An 18,912-nucleotide genomic window follows, 5' to 3' on the forward strand; every position below is an offset into this window, starting at 1 on the left:
TTCTGTATTTGCTTTGGGAATTGTTTTTAAACTTCTCTTAGAACAGGTATATTATCATATTTTTAAAGATGGTCTTCAGAAGAAGTTGCAATTCAAGATATGGTTATCAGGGATCACTAGAAAAAAATCTCTGCTTTACCTTTGATTTGTTTTTTAAGATGGAGTGTCACTGTGTCAACTAGGCTGGTCTCCAACCCATGCACTCAAGTGATCCTCCCACCTAGTCTCTCTGCTGATTAGCTGGTACTACAAGTATATACCACCATACTCCACCACTAGTTAAAAAATGAACATTTGCTTTAAAAAGGCATTTCCATGAATTTCACGTTAACTACCTTGTTGTACATCAATATTACACTTGGTCATCAAACTCTATAATAAAATAATACCCACTTAAACCAGCCACCAATTATTAATACATCCAGCACTCTGATTGATATTCAAGTTGCCTGAGATAATCAATGCAGAGCCCCAGAATGCTTAATCTTTAAAATGGGAGTAACATAGGTACTGTAAAAGTCTGCCTCATTTAATACCTTCTCCTAATAAATTCAGAATTTGAAAAATTAATTTTACCTTAAAATCCAAGAGAGAATTCACTTGTTCTACTTCAGAATTACTTATCATGTCACTTTCTTCATCATCAATAATTTCTATTTTCTGTAATACAAGTAGAGAAGTTTCTATAAATATTTATTAGACGATTTTCACTATATTCAACAATGTATAGAACACACATAATTAAGGTTAGGTTTAGCAAATGAGTTATCTAGACTAGGTTATCTGGGATAAATTAACTGCCTCCTCAGTGTTATTCAGTGATTTTGTGCCCCTTCCTTTTACCTTTAATTGATGACTGTTAGAATATAGAAAACTACTTTAATACTATTTAAAATAGAAAATTACTTTTCACAATATCCCTTAAAAAAACAAAACAAAACAACAAAAACAGGCATTCAATTCTGCTTAAATAGCGCCCTCCAGCGACAGGGAACTCACTTCCTGTAAGGATAGTCTATTTTAATGGTAAACATACTATCAATAGGAAGCACTTTCTTTTTTATCTCCTCAGGCCTTTTTGTTACCTCTAATGTAAAATATCAACATATGGTGTATTCCAAAGGCAAATACAATTTCTAAAAATCACAAATTTACTTCACTCTATTAGCTAGACAATTGAAAGCAGATGTTTATGATGTAATGATTAAAATTGCATGGTGATTTTTTTTCTTCATTAGACACTATGGAAACTAGTGAGTAGGTGAAAAAGACAAACAGAGAGACAAAAATGCCCTTAGCTTTGAAATGAAGAAACAACACAGCTTGTGCAGCATCTTGCACACAGTAGGTCCTAATTAAATAACTGTCCAAAGAATGAACAAAATTGCTCAGTCCTGATGAAAAGAATTGCCCATAAGCTATAAACATGAGGGTAATGCAAATTATCTAATCACATATACGTTTTTTTAAAAAGCAAAAACCAAAAGACAATATCAGCTCTAAATTTTTCTTTTGCATGTAAAAAAACATAGTTAAAAATTAAAAGCACCCTGAAACATTAAAAAAGGGAAAAGCTCAGCAAGACCTAGTCACTAGACAAGTCTTTTAAGAACAAGCACATTAATAGCAGCATGTTGTAGACAGAATTTGAAATTAGGCTTCCTACCCAGCAATATAAATGGTGATTAAAAGTCGCAAACAAACGTGGAATGATCATATTTGAAATATTGCCTACGAGGATATGATACCATTACAGGGTTTCTGACCTCCAGGCTTCTGAATCAGAAGGACAGCTGCAATGAAATTGCTTTCTACCGCTGCCTGGAGATGAATCTAATGTTTTGTTTTCTATTATAATCACTATAAACTTGGGACTTAATCATGTTGGCTCTCCCTAGACCTCAGAAATGATATTTTTTTTTATTTTTTTCATATTCTCTAACTATTTGGATTGGTTCTGGGAAAAAAAGGAGCTAAGCAATCCAGGAAGGAAGGCACCAAAGGCCACTGTATAGATTTGTGCATATAAATAGGTCTTATATGTCTGTGTGATTTGTCATCCATGAATAATTGGGGGCACTCCAAAGTTACAGGCAGAGGAGATCAACCTTTGAAAGTTTGGAGCTTTGTCTCTGAAAATCAATTGTTCTTGAAAAATTAGGTGCCTAAGTGACTGTGAGTCATTCCACGCAATGACTTCATTCATTATCTTCAAATGTCTGCTGCAAGGGAGATTCAAGGCAGGCTAAAAATGAGCATTTTTTTCAGGAGAAAGAGGTTTCAATTTGTAAATACATGTATATGGCTTATATACTATGATTCAAATCTATATCAGAAGGAGATTATTAGTTGGTGCAATTTAGGAATATTTACAAAATGTAAAATTCTAGAAAACTAATATTTTTTGTTACATAATGAAAAAATGACTTTGCCTCAAAAATCAAAGCTTTTTTTTTTAGGAGTGTAACCTGTTGAATTTAGTGTTAGGAGAGTCAAACATAGACTTCAGCCAGGACTTAATAAAATGCAATCCTAAGCTGCATTCTACATATGATTAACAATATTAAATATTGTAAATATTTAACAAACAAGAGCAAAACTGCATATTGTATGTGCTTAATTTTTATTAAACAGATGTGGCAGGATCATAGGGACAAACAAATAATGTTGGTAATGGAAGTCAGGGTTAATTTTGATATCACAGTAATTTTGGAACAAAAAAAATCCATTATCGGGGCATACTTTTAATGACTGCAATCAAGCACAAAATACTGATTCAAAAGGGAAAAAAATACACAATGACTTTTCCTATTCCCCTCTATGCATGATTTTGCTTAACATTGTCTTAATTTCTATATTATTTGACGGAGTCAAGTAAAAACAAATGCTTCTAAAACAGCTGCTGAGGGAACCTTATTATATGTTTACATTTTCACAAAACCCAGATTAATCCACACACAGCCTGACTCTGCCTGCTGTTGAACTGTAATATTTTTGTTCCTCCTTTACTATGATGTTTAAGGTGAGTAACAGAGTTCAATTTAAGTAGAAAAAAGAAACAATTCTAAATATAATATAGATAGGTATGGTCTACACAGAGAAATCAGAGTCAGAAATCCTGGGTCTGGAACACAAGTACCATAACTGACAAAGGCTTCCTTCATGATCTCAGGCTAAACTCCATTTTAATTCTGCTTTCTGTCAAATGAGAAGAAATCTGCTACTTGCTAAGTATGTTAGAGAAAAATAACTTTTCATACATAAAGTATCATATTTATAAGTATTGTTTTTTATTTGAAATCCCCTAAATAAAACACATTGAGGCATTTTAAATTTTATTTAGTAAGCATTCAAAGATATCATTCAAGCATATATAAGTTCATTAAAAAAAGCTGTTTTGCTTTGTGAAGTAGAGAAAGACATTATTCTGACAAAGCTGATTCTGTCACCAACTGGAAATATGTCTTGAAATCCATCACGTAATGAGGAAAGAATTTCAAAGTGTACATACCACATTATCTGCGGATACTGCATGGTGGTCCTCCTCTTTCTGAGCCCTTGACTCATTTGGAACAATATCACTGGGCTCTTCTATAGGGGAAAAAAGGATAATTTCATTTTTCATACCCCAAAACTTAATATTGAGTGTTTTTTTTTTTCTCAAGACCACTTAAATAATGTCTCTATTGTAAAAAGATACAGATGGCAAATTCACTTCACAAATGCTTTAATGGGCAATTCTACTTCTAACAATGTTTCCTAAGGAAATAAGTGTGGATGGTCTCTACAGTGCTATTTAAATAGAAAAAAGGAAGAAACCTATATCATTAGCAATGGAGACTGGGAGAAATCACTTAGGACCTATCTTTACAATAAATACTATAAAGCCACTAAAAATGAAATAGAAGAATAGTTAGCAACAGGGAAATTAATAACCATCTACTGTAAAATGAAAAATAAAGGTGACCAAACCTACACATACTTTTAATTGGGTAAAGGAGAAAAAATCATATTTTAATGGAGAGGAAAAAAAAGAATGGCACTGTTTACATCAAAATATTACTATTATTACCTCTGGATAGAGATTTTTTCAATTTTCTTATTTTTCTAATTGTATATAAATATTTCTATGGAGAAAATTTATTGTTCATTACTATTGGAAAAAATTATTAAAATCATTATCTTGTATATATGCTAAGAGAAAATACTGGCCAAAATATCCCCTAATCCCCATTTCCAGAGGGGTTATCACTGAGAGGTAGAATTACTTCTGTTTTTATTGTATTTACCAAATTTTTCTTCAATGAAGATATACTCCTTTTCTTATTAAATTAAATATTTTACAATAGTGAAGGAAAAAATTTAGGAAAGAAAGTAATGTAGTTTTGGGGAAAAAAACCAACTTACTAAAACACTCTTCATGCTAAATTATGGAAAGTGGCTAATTCAAGGCACTGGGTGTCTGCATACATTATTGCCCCTGTTTTATCTTTTAACCATTAGAAAAACAGGATAACAATGCCCCCCCCCCTTCTTGGACATGTCATTGAGATTATTTGGATATATATTAATAGATTTTCCCTGTTCTTTGGCAGTTGAGATTTTATTTCACATTAGAAAGAATAACAAAAATATCAGCCCTCCCAAATTTTTTCTGAGCCCATTCCTTCCCATGTAAACATATGTAAGAGTGTCTTATATGAGCATAGGGATGATTAATAGGAAATCATGCAGAATCCAGGAACTCACTTAGGAGAATTCTATGAGAGAATTCAAGTTGAAGAAATCCAGGAAAACTTTAGCAAGAATTTTAATATGAAGTCTACTATAAATTTGATTTAATCTTTTTTCTGTCTCTTACTAGGTCTATTTTAAAAATAAATTTTAGGGGCTTGGGTGTAGCTCAGTGGTAGATATTATAATGCACATGTATATAGTAAAATGGTTAGTTTACTGAAACAAATTAATATATCTATCATTTCATATAGTGAAACCCTCCCGGGCAATAGCAGCTATAAACATTTAGCAAAAACCCCTGAATACAATCCACTATCATTAGTGATAGTCCTCATGTTTTACATTAGATCTTTCCACTCATTCATCATACATACTTGCTGCTTCACATCCTTTAACTGAAGTCGTCCCATTCCCCATCTCTATTCTAATACTAATTTTTATTTTCTACTTCTATATATTTGATCTTCTTTTTTCCCTAAAATTTGCTACAATGTGGTTGGACTTAAAAGATGTTATTCTAAGATAAACTAGACAGGAAAAAATTACATGATCCCATTTATATGTGGAATCTAAAATAAGTCAATTTAAATTTAAAAAATAGAATGGTTCCTAGACAAAGGGACTGTAAACCTATTCATTATTTAGACATTTCAAATCATAGACCTTTAAAGTCCTACTAAATTGGCAACTAAATGAAATGAAGGGAGGAAAATTTTTCATCAGCTTTAGCTGCAGAGTTGGTGGTCTCAGAAGACGGGTTATATTGCTCACCAACAAGATCATTATAGGTACTATTCCTTATAGGTTTGCCATATATTCCTGTTCTCATTTACTTGTAACTTTGTGCACAGTTTTGCTCTACTGGCAACATATTTATGCATGGTTTGATTATTTTAGAAGACTTAAATAAAAACTATTTTGAGGATTTCTAAATAAAAACGTGAAGTGATGCATTGAATAAGAAAGGTTTCCTTTTACATTGTGAAAGCTTGGAAAATAAACATTGTTAATAAGTCTGATTATTAAGAAAAGCAGCTCTGCTAACTGGAAAATAAATAAGCAGAATTGTTAATGAGTTACAACTCTAGAGGGCACTCTATGATGTGGCTACATACTCACACTAGGGAATTGTATGCCAAATTATTTTTCATGTGCACAACCACATAATAGATACAGCAGAAAAAGGCTTTGCTGCAAAAATTAATATTATAGATGCTAATTGTTCCCAAACTTTAATCACTTTGCTCCTCAGAATAGTACAAAACATTCAAAATTTCTTAACCATCAGTATATGTTTTAGAAAATAGAGAACTTGAAATTAGGGAGCTCATTCATCCAAGCATTCCTTTTGCTGAAGTTCACAGTTTGTGGAGGGATGAACTAGGAGGATTTAAAAAATTTTAGTCCCAACCATATCTCCCTTTTCTTCATCCCTGCACAGGGATAGTAAAAGGAAGTCAAAGAGGGGAAAGTAGGAGATAGAATACGGATGTTAGAGGTAAGCCAGAAGCTCTGTGTTAGGGACATATCAGCACCTCAGAGATAAAGGAATGGATTTGAAACTGTGAAAAGATTAGCAACATAGCAGCATTTTTTGACTCCAGCAAAACCTACCTTTAACTGCAATTAAAAAGTCTTATGTTTGTTATGCAGATGTTTTAGAAAATTTTATAGCATTTTTATTGATTTTAACATGTAATTTCTAAGCACATATTTAAAGATATCTTTCTCTTTTTATAAATCCTATTGAATCACTAGATGTGTTATAAGGACTTTGAATTTCAGTTGCTAGATTTTTGAAATGGTATGATCTGTTACTCTAATCATTCTGTACGTATATGTCTAAGAGTAAATTAATGAAATTCTCAAAGTAGACATACATCTAACTGCATTCTCATAAACTGTAACAGAATATGGTTAGCATATTTAAAGGTTTGATATTAGTTTAAACCAGATGATACAATTAACTTAATCCTCACAAAATGATCACAGTCAAACCAATCAGATTAGTATTCTCCATCAGCAAAATGAGGAAGAGAATAGAAGTAGTAGTAAACTGCACAAAAAGGGGCTCTTTTCTGTATTTGAAAATGCTTTTCTGTTGCAATTTCTGATGAGAATGAAAAGGTTATCATGCAGCTGTGAAAAATAAGCCGCCGAGAGAAATTCTAGGCAATCGCACTTCTCGTCAAGTGTTTTTTGATTCATACATTAAATTCTCTCTCTCCTCTTTCTCATTAGGTCTTGATTACTATGCCAGCTGTCTAGAGAACATGCTATTATATGACAAAGAATGCCAGTGTAGGAGCAATGGTTTATTAAAAGTGGACCATTATAGAGGGCTTTAAAATTAACTTTCACTTTTTTTCCATTAACTGCCTTTTTTTCTAAAATTCCCTTATAGGTGGGGGAGTGGCAGTTAAGGAATAAAAATCCACCTAGGGGCTTCTGAACTTTATCAGAATATTTCCTCACAGCCTTTCCCACCCACTCTCAGAAAGACACAAATCCCTGTTTCCCCACTCGCCTTCAACTAGCTGCCAGACATTATGTTCTAAAGAGCCTGTCATGAATCACTGGGAATTTCCAAGTATCTCCAGGACTGAGAGAAGACAAAATTGTGTTTAATGAACCCACTATATTAGAAATAAAGGGATTAGAAGTGATGAAATGCTTCTTTTTTTTAAAATTTGGTGCTTTTTAAATCTGCTTCACAATTTCCTTGTATATTAAATTTTGTTACCATCTTCACCAATATCAGTAACAATGGGGAAAAAGAGTGAGAAAGAGAGATAAAGAGGGAAAGAGAGAAACTTGAACATTTCACATTCATAAATTGATAACATTTTAAACACCTGGTCTTGAAGTACATAGCCCTCTCAACAGTGACAGCTTTTCTTTCCCTTTTATTACTTAACCTACTGCAATGTTTAATTTCTGCCAGTGCATGTATTAATTGCTTTTTCTAAGAATCCCTTAAAAACAGATTTAATGGCCTCTCCATTCTACTCAACGTCTGCGAGATCACTGAGATAATAATGACCACTCTTCTTTCTGAAATCTTCCTTTTTCCTTTGTCTCCTGTTTCTGAATGATCTTTTAATGGCTTCTTTTATCTTCTCTAGTCCCCAAATCTGAATTTTTCTCAACACCCAGTCCTTGTCCATTGTCCTTTATTTTTTTTCTTACTCAATAAATCTTCTATTTTTATGTCTAGGAGTTTTTGGTTTTGGTGTGGGTGATTCAAATATTTCACATTATCTTAACCTTGCTTCTGAGTTCCAGACCATAGTATCTAAGAGCTTGCTGGACAGCTCTATAAAACTCAATAAATGCAAACCAGAATTAATATTTCTATAATAGCTTATCCATTTTATGCAATGCCAATAAAGTATTGAATGGGTTTTGAAGATGAAATTAGGAAAAGATAAAAACTAAACAATTCTAAATTTTATTCAGAAGAATCAAGAGCTAAGAATAACAAGAATCCTACCAGATTTTGAGACATTTCATAAAGCCACGTTGTAAATAGTCAGATTCACATAACATAAGAGGAACTTCAGAATTTCACCTAGTGTGTATATTTGTATGGGTTCATGCATATGTGTGTATGTATTTATGTATGTATGCATATAAATGTATGCATCTTTGACACAAAGCTACACTTAAGCACACTGGAAAAAAGATATATATTATTTAACAAATAGTGCAGAGATAACTATTTACATCTTTGAAAATATAAAATTAGGCATTTTCCTAACACACATTAAGGCAAAATAAATTATAAGTGAAATAAATATGAATATTTAAAAATAATACTATAAAATATCAGAAGCAAATATAGAGATATATTTGCATAGCTGTATCACAAAAAAATGACAACCACGTCAGGAATCATAAAGGAAATATTGGTAAATCTGACAATATTAAATTACAACAAAAATTCTGACATCAGAAAAACATCATAAACAAAATTAAAAGGCAAATGATGAACTGGAAAATGTCAATGTATGAGTGTTAGTATCCTGAATAGGACTCAATGAAACAAAACAAACAAAATGGGCAAATACATTATTCTCCTTGTTTTTCAATCACAGATGCAAAATTATTATAGATTGTATGATTCCATTTATTTAAAATATGCAGAAAATGCACATTTATGTAGTCAAAAACCAGATTAGTAGTTCCCTAAAGCTGAGGATGGAAGGGGATATTGACTGAAAATAGGTTTTTTTGAGTGATGAAAATGATCTAAGATTAGATTTTAGTTATAGTAATGGTTTTAAATTTAATAAAATAATTGAATTGTACACTTAAAATGGATGAATTTTATGAAATTTAAATTAAACATTAATAAAAGTGTTAATAAAAGTAGCATTAGTATTATTTCCATGGTTGAAGTCAAATGAAATACATTTCTCATGGACAAATGATTCCATGGTATTATTTGCAGTTTCATTTAAGGAAATATTGAGAGGTTTTTAAAGACAATCCAATCTAATTTCCTTCTGCAAGTGAGTAAACTAAAGCCCAGTGGATTAAATGATTTGCCTGAAGTCATATAATCAGATAATGGAAAAGATAGGACTTGCAAGCACCCAGTTTGCTACACTCCAAGCCTGTTGTTCATTATGTTGTACCATACTCCCTTGCATTACAGTGTATTTTAGTGCTCTAATCTAAATTGACCAGAACTCCAATAAAATAAAGATAATCATTTATTTAATTATAATATATGAATTATTGAAATAAATAGCATTTTTGTGGTAGATGACTGCTACTTGTGTAAGTTGATGGGGGAGACTATTTAATGGAAACATTAAAAATGAATCTCTTTCTTTACAAATTCTTGGTCAAGTGTTTTGAAAACTCTACATTTGAGGTGCAGTGAGCCAAAAAGCAAGAAAAATGCATCAGATTTATAAAGGCTATTATTAGGAGGTGTAGCAAGCACATAAAGTACCTTGAGAGCTTCCTTCGGACAAACAGATGGATACTTCATCATTTCTGTCATTATCCTCTCCTACTTCATGCCCAGCTTCCTCTCCTTGTGTGAGTGCAGACAAAGAAACAGATTCGGGCTGCTCAGAGAAATCAGCAGGGCCTCCTCTTGGAGGTGGAACTTCAATCCCCATTAAACGGTATTTCCTTCGTCGATTCCCAATCCAAGTCTTTATAAAAAAATATAAGAGGGAGTTTTATAAATGTAGAAAACTTAGCAGTCTGGCCATTAAAAATGAATGGATGCTACATAAAATTTGAATAAAAAGAATAAACAGGTACAGAATAATGAATTTATGTCAATAAGCTAAAATAAAAATAATTTTGTTTTATTTCAAAAGAGATTATTAGCACAAGCAGGATATTTATCTAAATATTCAGATTTTAGAACAATATACAATCTAGTAGAGATCACTTTGTTTCTGTTTTTACCTTATTTCTGAGGAAATCAATTCACCAAATCTCTCAAAAGTGAATTGCCTCTTTTTTTTTTCCAAAATAAATAAATAAATAAATAAGGCCATTACTTTAGTTCTATATTCCTATAGTTCAAATGCCATTTCAAGTTTTGTTCCTTCTAGGTAAAAATGTGCTCTTTATTGCTCTCTATTCTAAAAATTTAATTTTATTGTATTTAGAATCAATTTTTGAAACATGTTGAAATAATTTTAGAATCACAAAAAAATTTCAAAAATAGGTCTTGTGTGATTTTTCACTCCATTTCCTCCAAATTATACTTTACAATATTATAGCACAATATCAAAAGCAGGAAATTGATACTGTACACTATATATATTTCTATGTTCTTTTATTATACCATAACTTTATCCCTCCCCACTATCCTTGACTTTTGGCAACCACTAATCTATTGTCTACTTCTGTATCTGTTTCAAGAATATTATATAAGTGAAATCATACAGCAGTAAATCTTTTAAAATCAGCCTTTTTTTCCCATTCAGCATAATTCCCTGGAGAGTCATTTAAGTTGTATCAGTAATCTATTTTGTTTTACTGCCAAGTGGTATTCCATGGTATGTATGTACCAAAGTTTGTTTAATCTTTCAGCTGTTGAAGGACACATGTTGTTTTCAGTTTTTGGCTATTATATATAAAGCTATTATGCACACTCATGAATAGATTTTTGTGCAGACATAAGTTGCAATTTTTCAAGGGAAAATAAATAAGAATACAATTTTGGGATTATATGTTAGATTATATAAGAAACTGCCAAATTGTTTTCTAGTGGAGCAATGCCATTTTACATTACTATTGGTAATGTATGAGATACCCAACTTTTCAGCTTTCTTGCCCATATTTACTGTTGTCAACAATTTTTAAAAAATTGGATGTTCCCAATCATGTGTGTAATGAAGGTTCATCAAGTTTATCCTTCCTTCCTTCCTTCTTTCCTTCCTTCCTTCCTTCCTTCCTTCCTTTCCTGAGGATTGAACCTAGGGTCTTATGCATGTTAAGCAGGCACTCTACCACTGAGATTCATTGAGTTCTTAATTTGGTTTTTCTAATTGGTAGTGATGTTGAACATCTTTCCATGTGCTTATTTGCCATCTGTATATCCTCTTCAGTGAAATTTCTCTTCATTTTCTAATTGAAGTTTTTGATTGAACACACAAGAGAGTGTAATTTTAGAGTCCTTCATATAGTCTATATATGAGTTCTTGGTCAGATATGTGGTTGACAAATATTTTATCCCAATCTTTAGCTTACTTATTTCCTCCTAGTCTTCCACAACAGAAAATTAAAAACTGCTTTAAAATAAAAACAACAGGAAAAATTGATAAGTATCTAGCAAGACTGGCAAGGAAAGAAAAATAAAATAAAACGTTAATATCAGGAATGAACCAAAGAATGTCACTATAGACTTTGCAGACACGAAAGGAATAACAGAATAATAAAAACAACTTTACCCACACAAATATCATGGTTTAGATGAGATGAAATAATCCATTGAAAAGCACAAACAGACTCAACATAAAATAGTTAAAATTATAATGCTATTTTCAAAAAACAAATTCTGAGGTATAAAATTAACAAAACGTGTACAAGATTTATGTGCTAAAAATTACAAAACACTGATGAAATAAGAATGGTTCTAAATATATAGAGAAATATTATGTGCTAACAGATTAGAAGACTCAGTGTTCTAAAGATGTAAATTCCTCCTAAAATGATATGCAGGATTAGCAAAATTCCTATAAAAATCCAGGCAAGATTTTTTGTGGATATATTTAACAGATAATTGTAAAATTCTTATGGAAGGGACATGAGTTAGTATAGATAAAACAATATTTAAAAAATACAGTGGAAGGAATCCTGACACTCAATTTAAAGACATTAGGTCAATGGACCAAAATACCCAAGTCAGAAATAGCCCCACACAAGCATGCAGAGCTCAGCTTATTTTTGACAAAGGTACAGAAACCATTTGATGGGGTATGGTAGTCTTTTCAAGAAATGATGCTGGGGATGCCTGGGTTGTGGCTCAGTGGTAGACCATTTGCCTAGCATGTGTGAGGTACTGGGTTTGATCCTCAACACCACGTAAAAATAATAAATAACATAAAGGTATTGCATTCATCTACAACTATAAAAAAATTAAAAAAAAAAGAAATGATGCTGAAACAATTGGATATCCAAAGGAAAATGAAATGGACCTCAACTTAAACCCCACACTTTATCAAAACATGAACTCATAATGATTATAGATTTAAATTTCAGTCCTAAATTGGATTATGATACTCCTTCCTTGTATTTCAACCAGAATTTCTTCTGTATAACAGGGACTACAGAAATACAAAGCTACCTTAGAAATATAAATACAAAGCATGAATGAAGTTACCTTTATACGTTGTAAGATTTTTCAAACCAATACATATAAGGCAACACAGAAGAACTATTCAGTTAGTCCAATGATACCAATTTTTCTTTGTAATTGTTGGGAAATCTTCAAATTCAGGAACTTTAGGATGTTGGATATGTTTAGCATCCAATACTATATGTGAAGTCTGAAATACATGGATTGTTTTGTAAACTGCCAAGTTAAAACCATACAAAAGAAAATAAAAATATTTATGGGTATAATTTTTTTCTAATTTTACTAACTTCCCCCTTGGAAGGAATATTAGTTAAAAATTTTTGATCTTTTTCAATTTCCCATTATATTATCTCACTGAAAATGGAATAGTAGACTTCAGAAAAAGTAAAGAACTGCAACTTCTTACTAAAATACCTTCAAATTGTCAGTGGTCTCTCTGTTTTCCATCTGTGAATTCTGATGTATAAAAATTATAATGCAAAAGTTTTTTCTTTTACAATAGTCCTGGACCCTGTTGCTGCAGTGATAGTATAAACAATTGGAGGAAGACACCAGTTTCCTCAGAATACTTCTTGTTTCATTTGGGTCATAAAATATATTGGACAAAATAAAGGAACACAAGGACCAAGTTCTTCTTTATCTTCAACATTTTTGCAACATTTTTGGGAGAGTTGAGTGATTGTGAAATGTACAAAGATAAAGATAAGATATGTAATATGAATATTGAAAGTATATGGGAACTTATTGCATAAGAAGGCTAAAATATTTCCTATTTGATACTCCTCAAACTAAAAGGCAATGGGAAATGACTCTATATAAATACATTTCTAGTGGGTTTATTACATTTTTATAGAATCATTGAAGATGGAAGTGATCTTAGAAGTTGCTATGGTTGGAATATTCATATCCTCCTGTCAAAATTACAATATTGAACTCCAAATCATCAAGGTAATAGTGTTAGGAGATAGAGCCTTTGAAAGTTTAACAAATCATAAGGGTAAACTCTCATAAATGGCATTAGTGCATTTTCCAATGAAACCCCAGAGAGCACCCTCACCCCTTCCATCATTTGAATACAGCAAAAACACCACTATCTGTTTAGACCTGTACTGGACACAAAATATGCTAGCACATTGACCTTGGATTTCTCTACCTTTATAAGTGTGAGAAAAATAAATTCTGTTGCTTATAAGCCACCCAGTCTCCAGTATTTTGTTGTAGCCACTTGGTTAATTTTATAGGCTAACTTAATTGTGCTAAGGGATGCCCAGATAGCTAGTAAAACAATATTTCATGTGTTTCATGAGGATGAGCTGTAAAACATTAGTATTGGAATAGGTAGACTGAGAAGTTAACTCTTTGATAAGAGGGAGGGCATCAACCCAATCACTGAGAGCCTTAAGTTTCCATATTACCTTTGCATAAAAACTCCAGGAATATGGAACATAATACTGTGCAAGTTTACTAAGTCCAGTTTTTGCACAGTTTTGTTTAAAGTTTCTCATTCTTAAACTGATTCAATATTTATTTTCTTTTTTCTTGTTGGCAATGTTTCCATTTCTTTCCTCCAGATTTTCATCAGCTCAAACTCCCTATACATTCCAGCTATTCTAGAGTATATTTTCTTTGTTTCAAATTAAACACTCTTAATTTTGAAATACACAGTTTTAAAATAATTTTGTATGATACATTAACAAGTTATTTTGTCACTATGGGCCTCAAGCTACTTATGTGCAAAATCAGGGAACTGGTTTCCAAATCTTGTATTTTCCTGATTATAAATGTAGCTCTGAGGTGGTAATACATCTGTAGATTAACACTATATATTTTCTACCAGAATTTCTATGTATTAACATCAAAAATATAATGGTTATTAAAATGAGTACCATCAGATCCCATACATTTCCAAGCACATTTCCGTTAAACAATATGAACCTATATTTCAAACTTTTAGTGTAAATATATGTTACTATATATTTGGTAATCTGTGCATGATATATAGAGTATATCTTTCTGTTAGAAATTCATTCACTAGGGCTGGGGATGTGGCTCAAGTGGTAGCGCACTTGCCTGGCATGCAAGGGGTGCTGGGTTCGATCCTCAGCACCCATAAAAATAAAAAATAAAGATGTGTCCACCGAAAACTAAAAAATAAATATTAAAAAATTTTCTCTCTCTCTTTTTCTCTCCCTCTCTCTCTTAAAAAAAAGAAATTCATTCACTAATTCCACAAATAGTACAAAACAACTATTAAGTACCAAGCACTGCTATGGTGCTGGGGATATGGTGGTGAACATAATAGGCACAATCTGTATTCTGATGGATATTGAACTTACAAACTACAAGTGATTATAATGAACAAATACATAAATATAAATATAAATTACAACTCTTGAACAAGTATTACAAAGAACCATCTAAAATATTAAAAGACAATGACATAGTGTAGCAAAGTCTTTTTCAAAGTTACCTGATCATAAAAATTATGATTGGAGGAAGTTTCTCAAAAAAACAAAGATAGAACTTCTGCATGACCCAACCATACAACTCCTAGATGTATGTATAAATAAAGCAAGTAAAATAAGCATACAAAATAGATACCAGCACAACCATGTTTATTGTTAGCACTATTCACAGTAGTCAAGATATGGAATCTAGATAGGTGCTTGTCAAATGATGAGTGGATAAACAAAATATGGTATTTAGACACAATGGAGTATATTCAACTATAAAGAAGAATGAAGCTTCTTTACAGTAAAGGAAACTATCAATAATGTGGAGAGAGAGCCTACAGAGGGTGAAAAAATCTTTATCACATACACATCAGATACAGCACTAAACTCCAGGATATATTAAGAACTCAAAAAGCTAAGCACCAAAAAAAAAAAAAAACAAAAACAAATAACCCAATCAATAAATGGGCCAAGGACCTGAACAGACACTTCTCAGGAGATGATATACAATCAATCAACAAATATATGAAAAAAATGTTCAACATCACTAGCAATTAGAGAAATTCAAATCAAAACCACTCTAAGATTTCATCTCACTCCAGTCAGAGTGGCAGGTATTATGAAGACAAATAACAATAAGTGTTGGCAAGGATGTGGGGGAAAAGGTACACTTATACACTGCTGGTGGGGCTGCAAATTTGTGCAGCCAATATGGAAAGCAGTATGGAGATTCCTTGGAAAATTGGGAGTGGAAACACCATTTGACCCAGCTATCCCTCTCCTTGGTCTATACCCAAAGGACTTAAAAACAGCATACTACAGGAACACAACCACATCAATGTTTATAGCAGCACAATTCACAATAGCTAAACTGTGCAACCCACCTAGATTCCCTTCAATAGATGAACGAATTTAAAAAAATGTAGCATATATACACCATGGAATATTACCCAGCAATAGAAGAGAATAAAATCATGGCAATAAAATCATGCAGGTAAATGGGTGGCATTGGAGAAGATAATGCTAAGTGAAGTTAGCCAATCCCAAAGAACCAAATGATGAATGATTTCTTTGATATAAGGAGTCTGATTCATAGTGGAGTAGGGAGGGGGAGCATTGGAGGAATAGACAAACTCTAGATAAGGCAGAGGGGTGGGAGGGAAAGGGAGGGAGCAGGGATTAAAAATGATAGTGGAATGTGATGAACATTATTATCCAAAATACATGTATGACGACACGAATTGGTGTGAATATACTTTGTATACAACAAGAGATACGAAAAATTGTGCTCTATATGTGTAATAAGAATTGTAATGCATTCTTCTGTCATATATAAATAAAAATAGTAAAAAAAGAATGGTAATTATCATGAATACAAGCAACAATACATGTTGGTGAGGTTGTGGGGAAAAAAAGTACATTCATACATTGCTGGTGGGACTGAAAATTGGTGCAACCAATATGGAAAGCAGTATGGAGATTCCTCAGAAAATTTGGAGTGGAACCACCATTTGACCTAGTTATCCCACTTCTTGGTTTATACCCAAAGGGTTTAAAATCTACATACTACAGTGACACAACCACATCAATGTTTATAGCAGCTTAATTCACAATAACTAAACTGTGGAATCAAGGTAGGTACCCTTCAACAGATGTATAAAGAAACTGAGGTATATATACATAACAAAATATTACTCAGCCTTAAAGAAGAATGAAATTATGGCATTTTCCAGTAAATGAATGGAACTAGAGAATATAATGTTCAGTGAAGGAAGCCAATCCCCAATAACCAAAGGCTGAATGTTTTCTCTGATATGTGAATGCTAATTCACAATAAGGGCTAGGAAAGAATAGAGGTACTTTGGATTACACATAAGGGATTGAAGGGAGGAGGTTTGGGAGTAAGATTGGCAGTAGAATGAATCAGACATTATTATATGATTACATGACCTGTGTAACTCTATATCATGTACAACTAGAAGAATGGTAAGTTATACTCCATTTATATATGATGCGTCTAAATATACTCTACTGTCATGTGTAAGCAATTAGAACAAATAAAAAAATCATCAAATAAATAAAAGATGTGAGAGTAAAAAAGCAGTAAATCCTATAATTTTCAGGAAAATGGATGCAACTAGAGTTCAACCTGTTAAACAAATAAATCATACACAGAAGAAAAAGTACCATATATTTTCTATGGGATGTGGAAGCTTTAAAAACAGATGATCTGAAACCAGGCATAGTGGCACACACCTGTTAATCCCAGTGACTCTGGAGGAAGAGGCAGGAGAATCACAAGTTCAAAGCCTGCCTTGGAAACCTGGCAATCCTCCAAGCAACTTAGTAAGACTATATCTCAAAATTTAAAAAAATAAAAATAAAAGGGCTGGGGATGTTGCTCAGGTTTTAAGTGCCCTTGGGTTCAATTCCTGGTACCAGAAAAAAGAGTGATCTGAATGTACAAGATGGACTGAATGTACAAGATGGGGAGAGAAGAGAGAGGGAAGAACAAAAGATGGTAGAAAGGAGTATAGACATGATCAATACATGTTATATGCATGTGCCCAAATTTCACAGTGAGACTCATTGATTTGTATAATTAATAAAAAGGATACTATTAGGGAAAGGGAAACATAGATTCTCAGGTCCTTCCTTGCAATTTTTGATTCTACAGGCATAGAATTGAGTAATCAATATTTTTAATAAGTATCCATGATAACTTTTATGAAGAGGCATAAACTACCAAGTTATAAACAGAAATGATGTTAGGCTGGGTGTAAAGAGAACTGGCCTCTAGTGACTGGCTGCCTGAGTTATCTTGGGCAAGTTGTTCTCTAATTCGGCCTCATTTCATGCAAATATATTAAAGATACTGAATTCAAACCCAAGGTGCTCACCAACTTTGAACCAGTGTTTATGTAGATAAGAAAGTTTTTACATAATAATTGAAAAGTACTGTTCTATGAAATCAACTTCTAATTTAACCATGCTCTTTTGAATATAAATATAATTTTAAACAAAAAGTACATGTTTTCCATGAAGTTTGTCAATTTAATTGTATTTCAAACATTTAAACATTTACTTCAAACATGTTGTTCATACAAATATCTGACCACACAAAATTACTTTGTCATATACATTTACTATAATCCTAACACAGATGAAAGGGCAATTTCAACAACACAGGAGAGGAAGATAACTTTAATGAGAAATTACTGTGCTTCATGTTATCCACATATAATATTTCAAAACAGCCCTATGATATATTATCTTCATTTCCTGATAACTGAAGTACAAAGATATTTTAAAAAATGATGATGGGAAACTACAAGTTCTTTGGGAAAGCTGCATTTTTCACATGACACTTAGAAGAGGTCTGGCATATAATGGGTATTCAGTTTACCTGAATAAATGGATAAGTCAATACATAATGGGCACTAACCTGGGAATGACATTTCAAGTTAAAGAAACACTAATATTCAATAAAGTCAAAGGAAAAGTATACAAAATCTGTTTCCTATGCTTCTTAGAAGTACAATAGCCTTCATTTATCCACAAGTTTATTTTCTTAAGTTCCAGTCATCTGTGGTCAATTGCAGTCTGAATATATTAATATATGTCTTTACACTTTCAAGAGAGTACATTCATGTGATTTTTATTATAGTACATTGTTATAATTATTCTATTTTATTATATTACTATTAATCTCTTATTCTGCATAATTTTCTTATTTTTCATTATTATAATTATTAAAACATATTCATTGCACAAACTAATGGATTACACTGTTAACATTTCTACAGATGCATGTATTATGTCTGCTCTGTTCTCCTTCCTTTCCCTACCTCTCATTCTCACCCCTACCCATGATCTCTTTCCAGAGCC

At 32.2% G+C, this 18,912-nt stretch overlaps 1 protein-coding gene across 1 annotated transcript in view; it reads right to left on the reverse strand.

Moving 5' to 3' along the window:
* Hdx (highly divergent homeobox) overlaps nt 1-18,912 on the reverse strand; it is an 82,664-nt gene that overhangs the window by 12,275 nt on the left and 51,477 nt on the right. Inside the window, exons 5-7 of the mRNA XM_027930836.3 lie at nt 9,701-9,908; nt 3,512-3,591; nt 577-660 (exon numbers count right to left, since the gene is read on the reverse strand). Of these exons, the coding sequence (XP_027786637.2) occupies nt 577-660; nt 3,512-3,591; nt 9,701-9,908 (372 nt within the window). The remainder of the gene's footprint in view (nt 1-576; nt 661-3,511; nt 3,592-9,700; nt 9,909-18,912) is intronic.

This window comes from Marmota flaviventris, chromosome X (assembly GCF_047511675.1).
Source record: "Marmota flaviventris isolate mMarFla1 chromosome X, mMarFla1.hap1, whole genome shotgun sequence".
Lineage (NCBI taxonomy): Eukaryota > Metazoa > Chordata > Mammalia > Rodentia > Sciuridae > Marmota > Marmota flaviventris.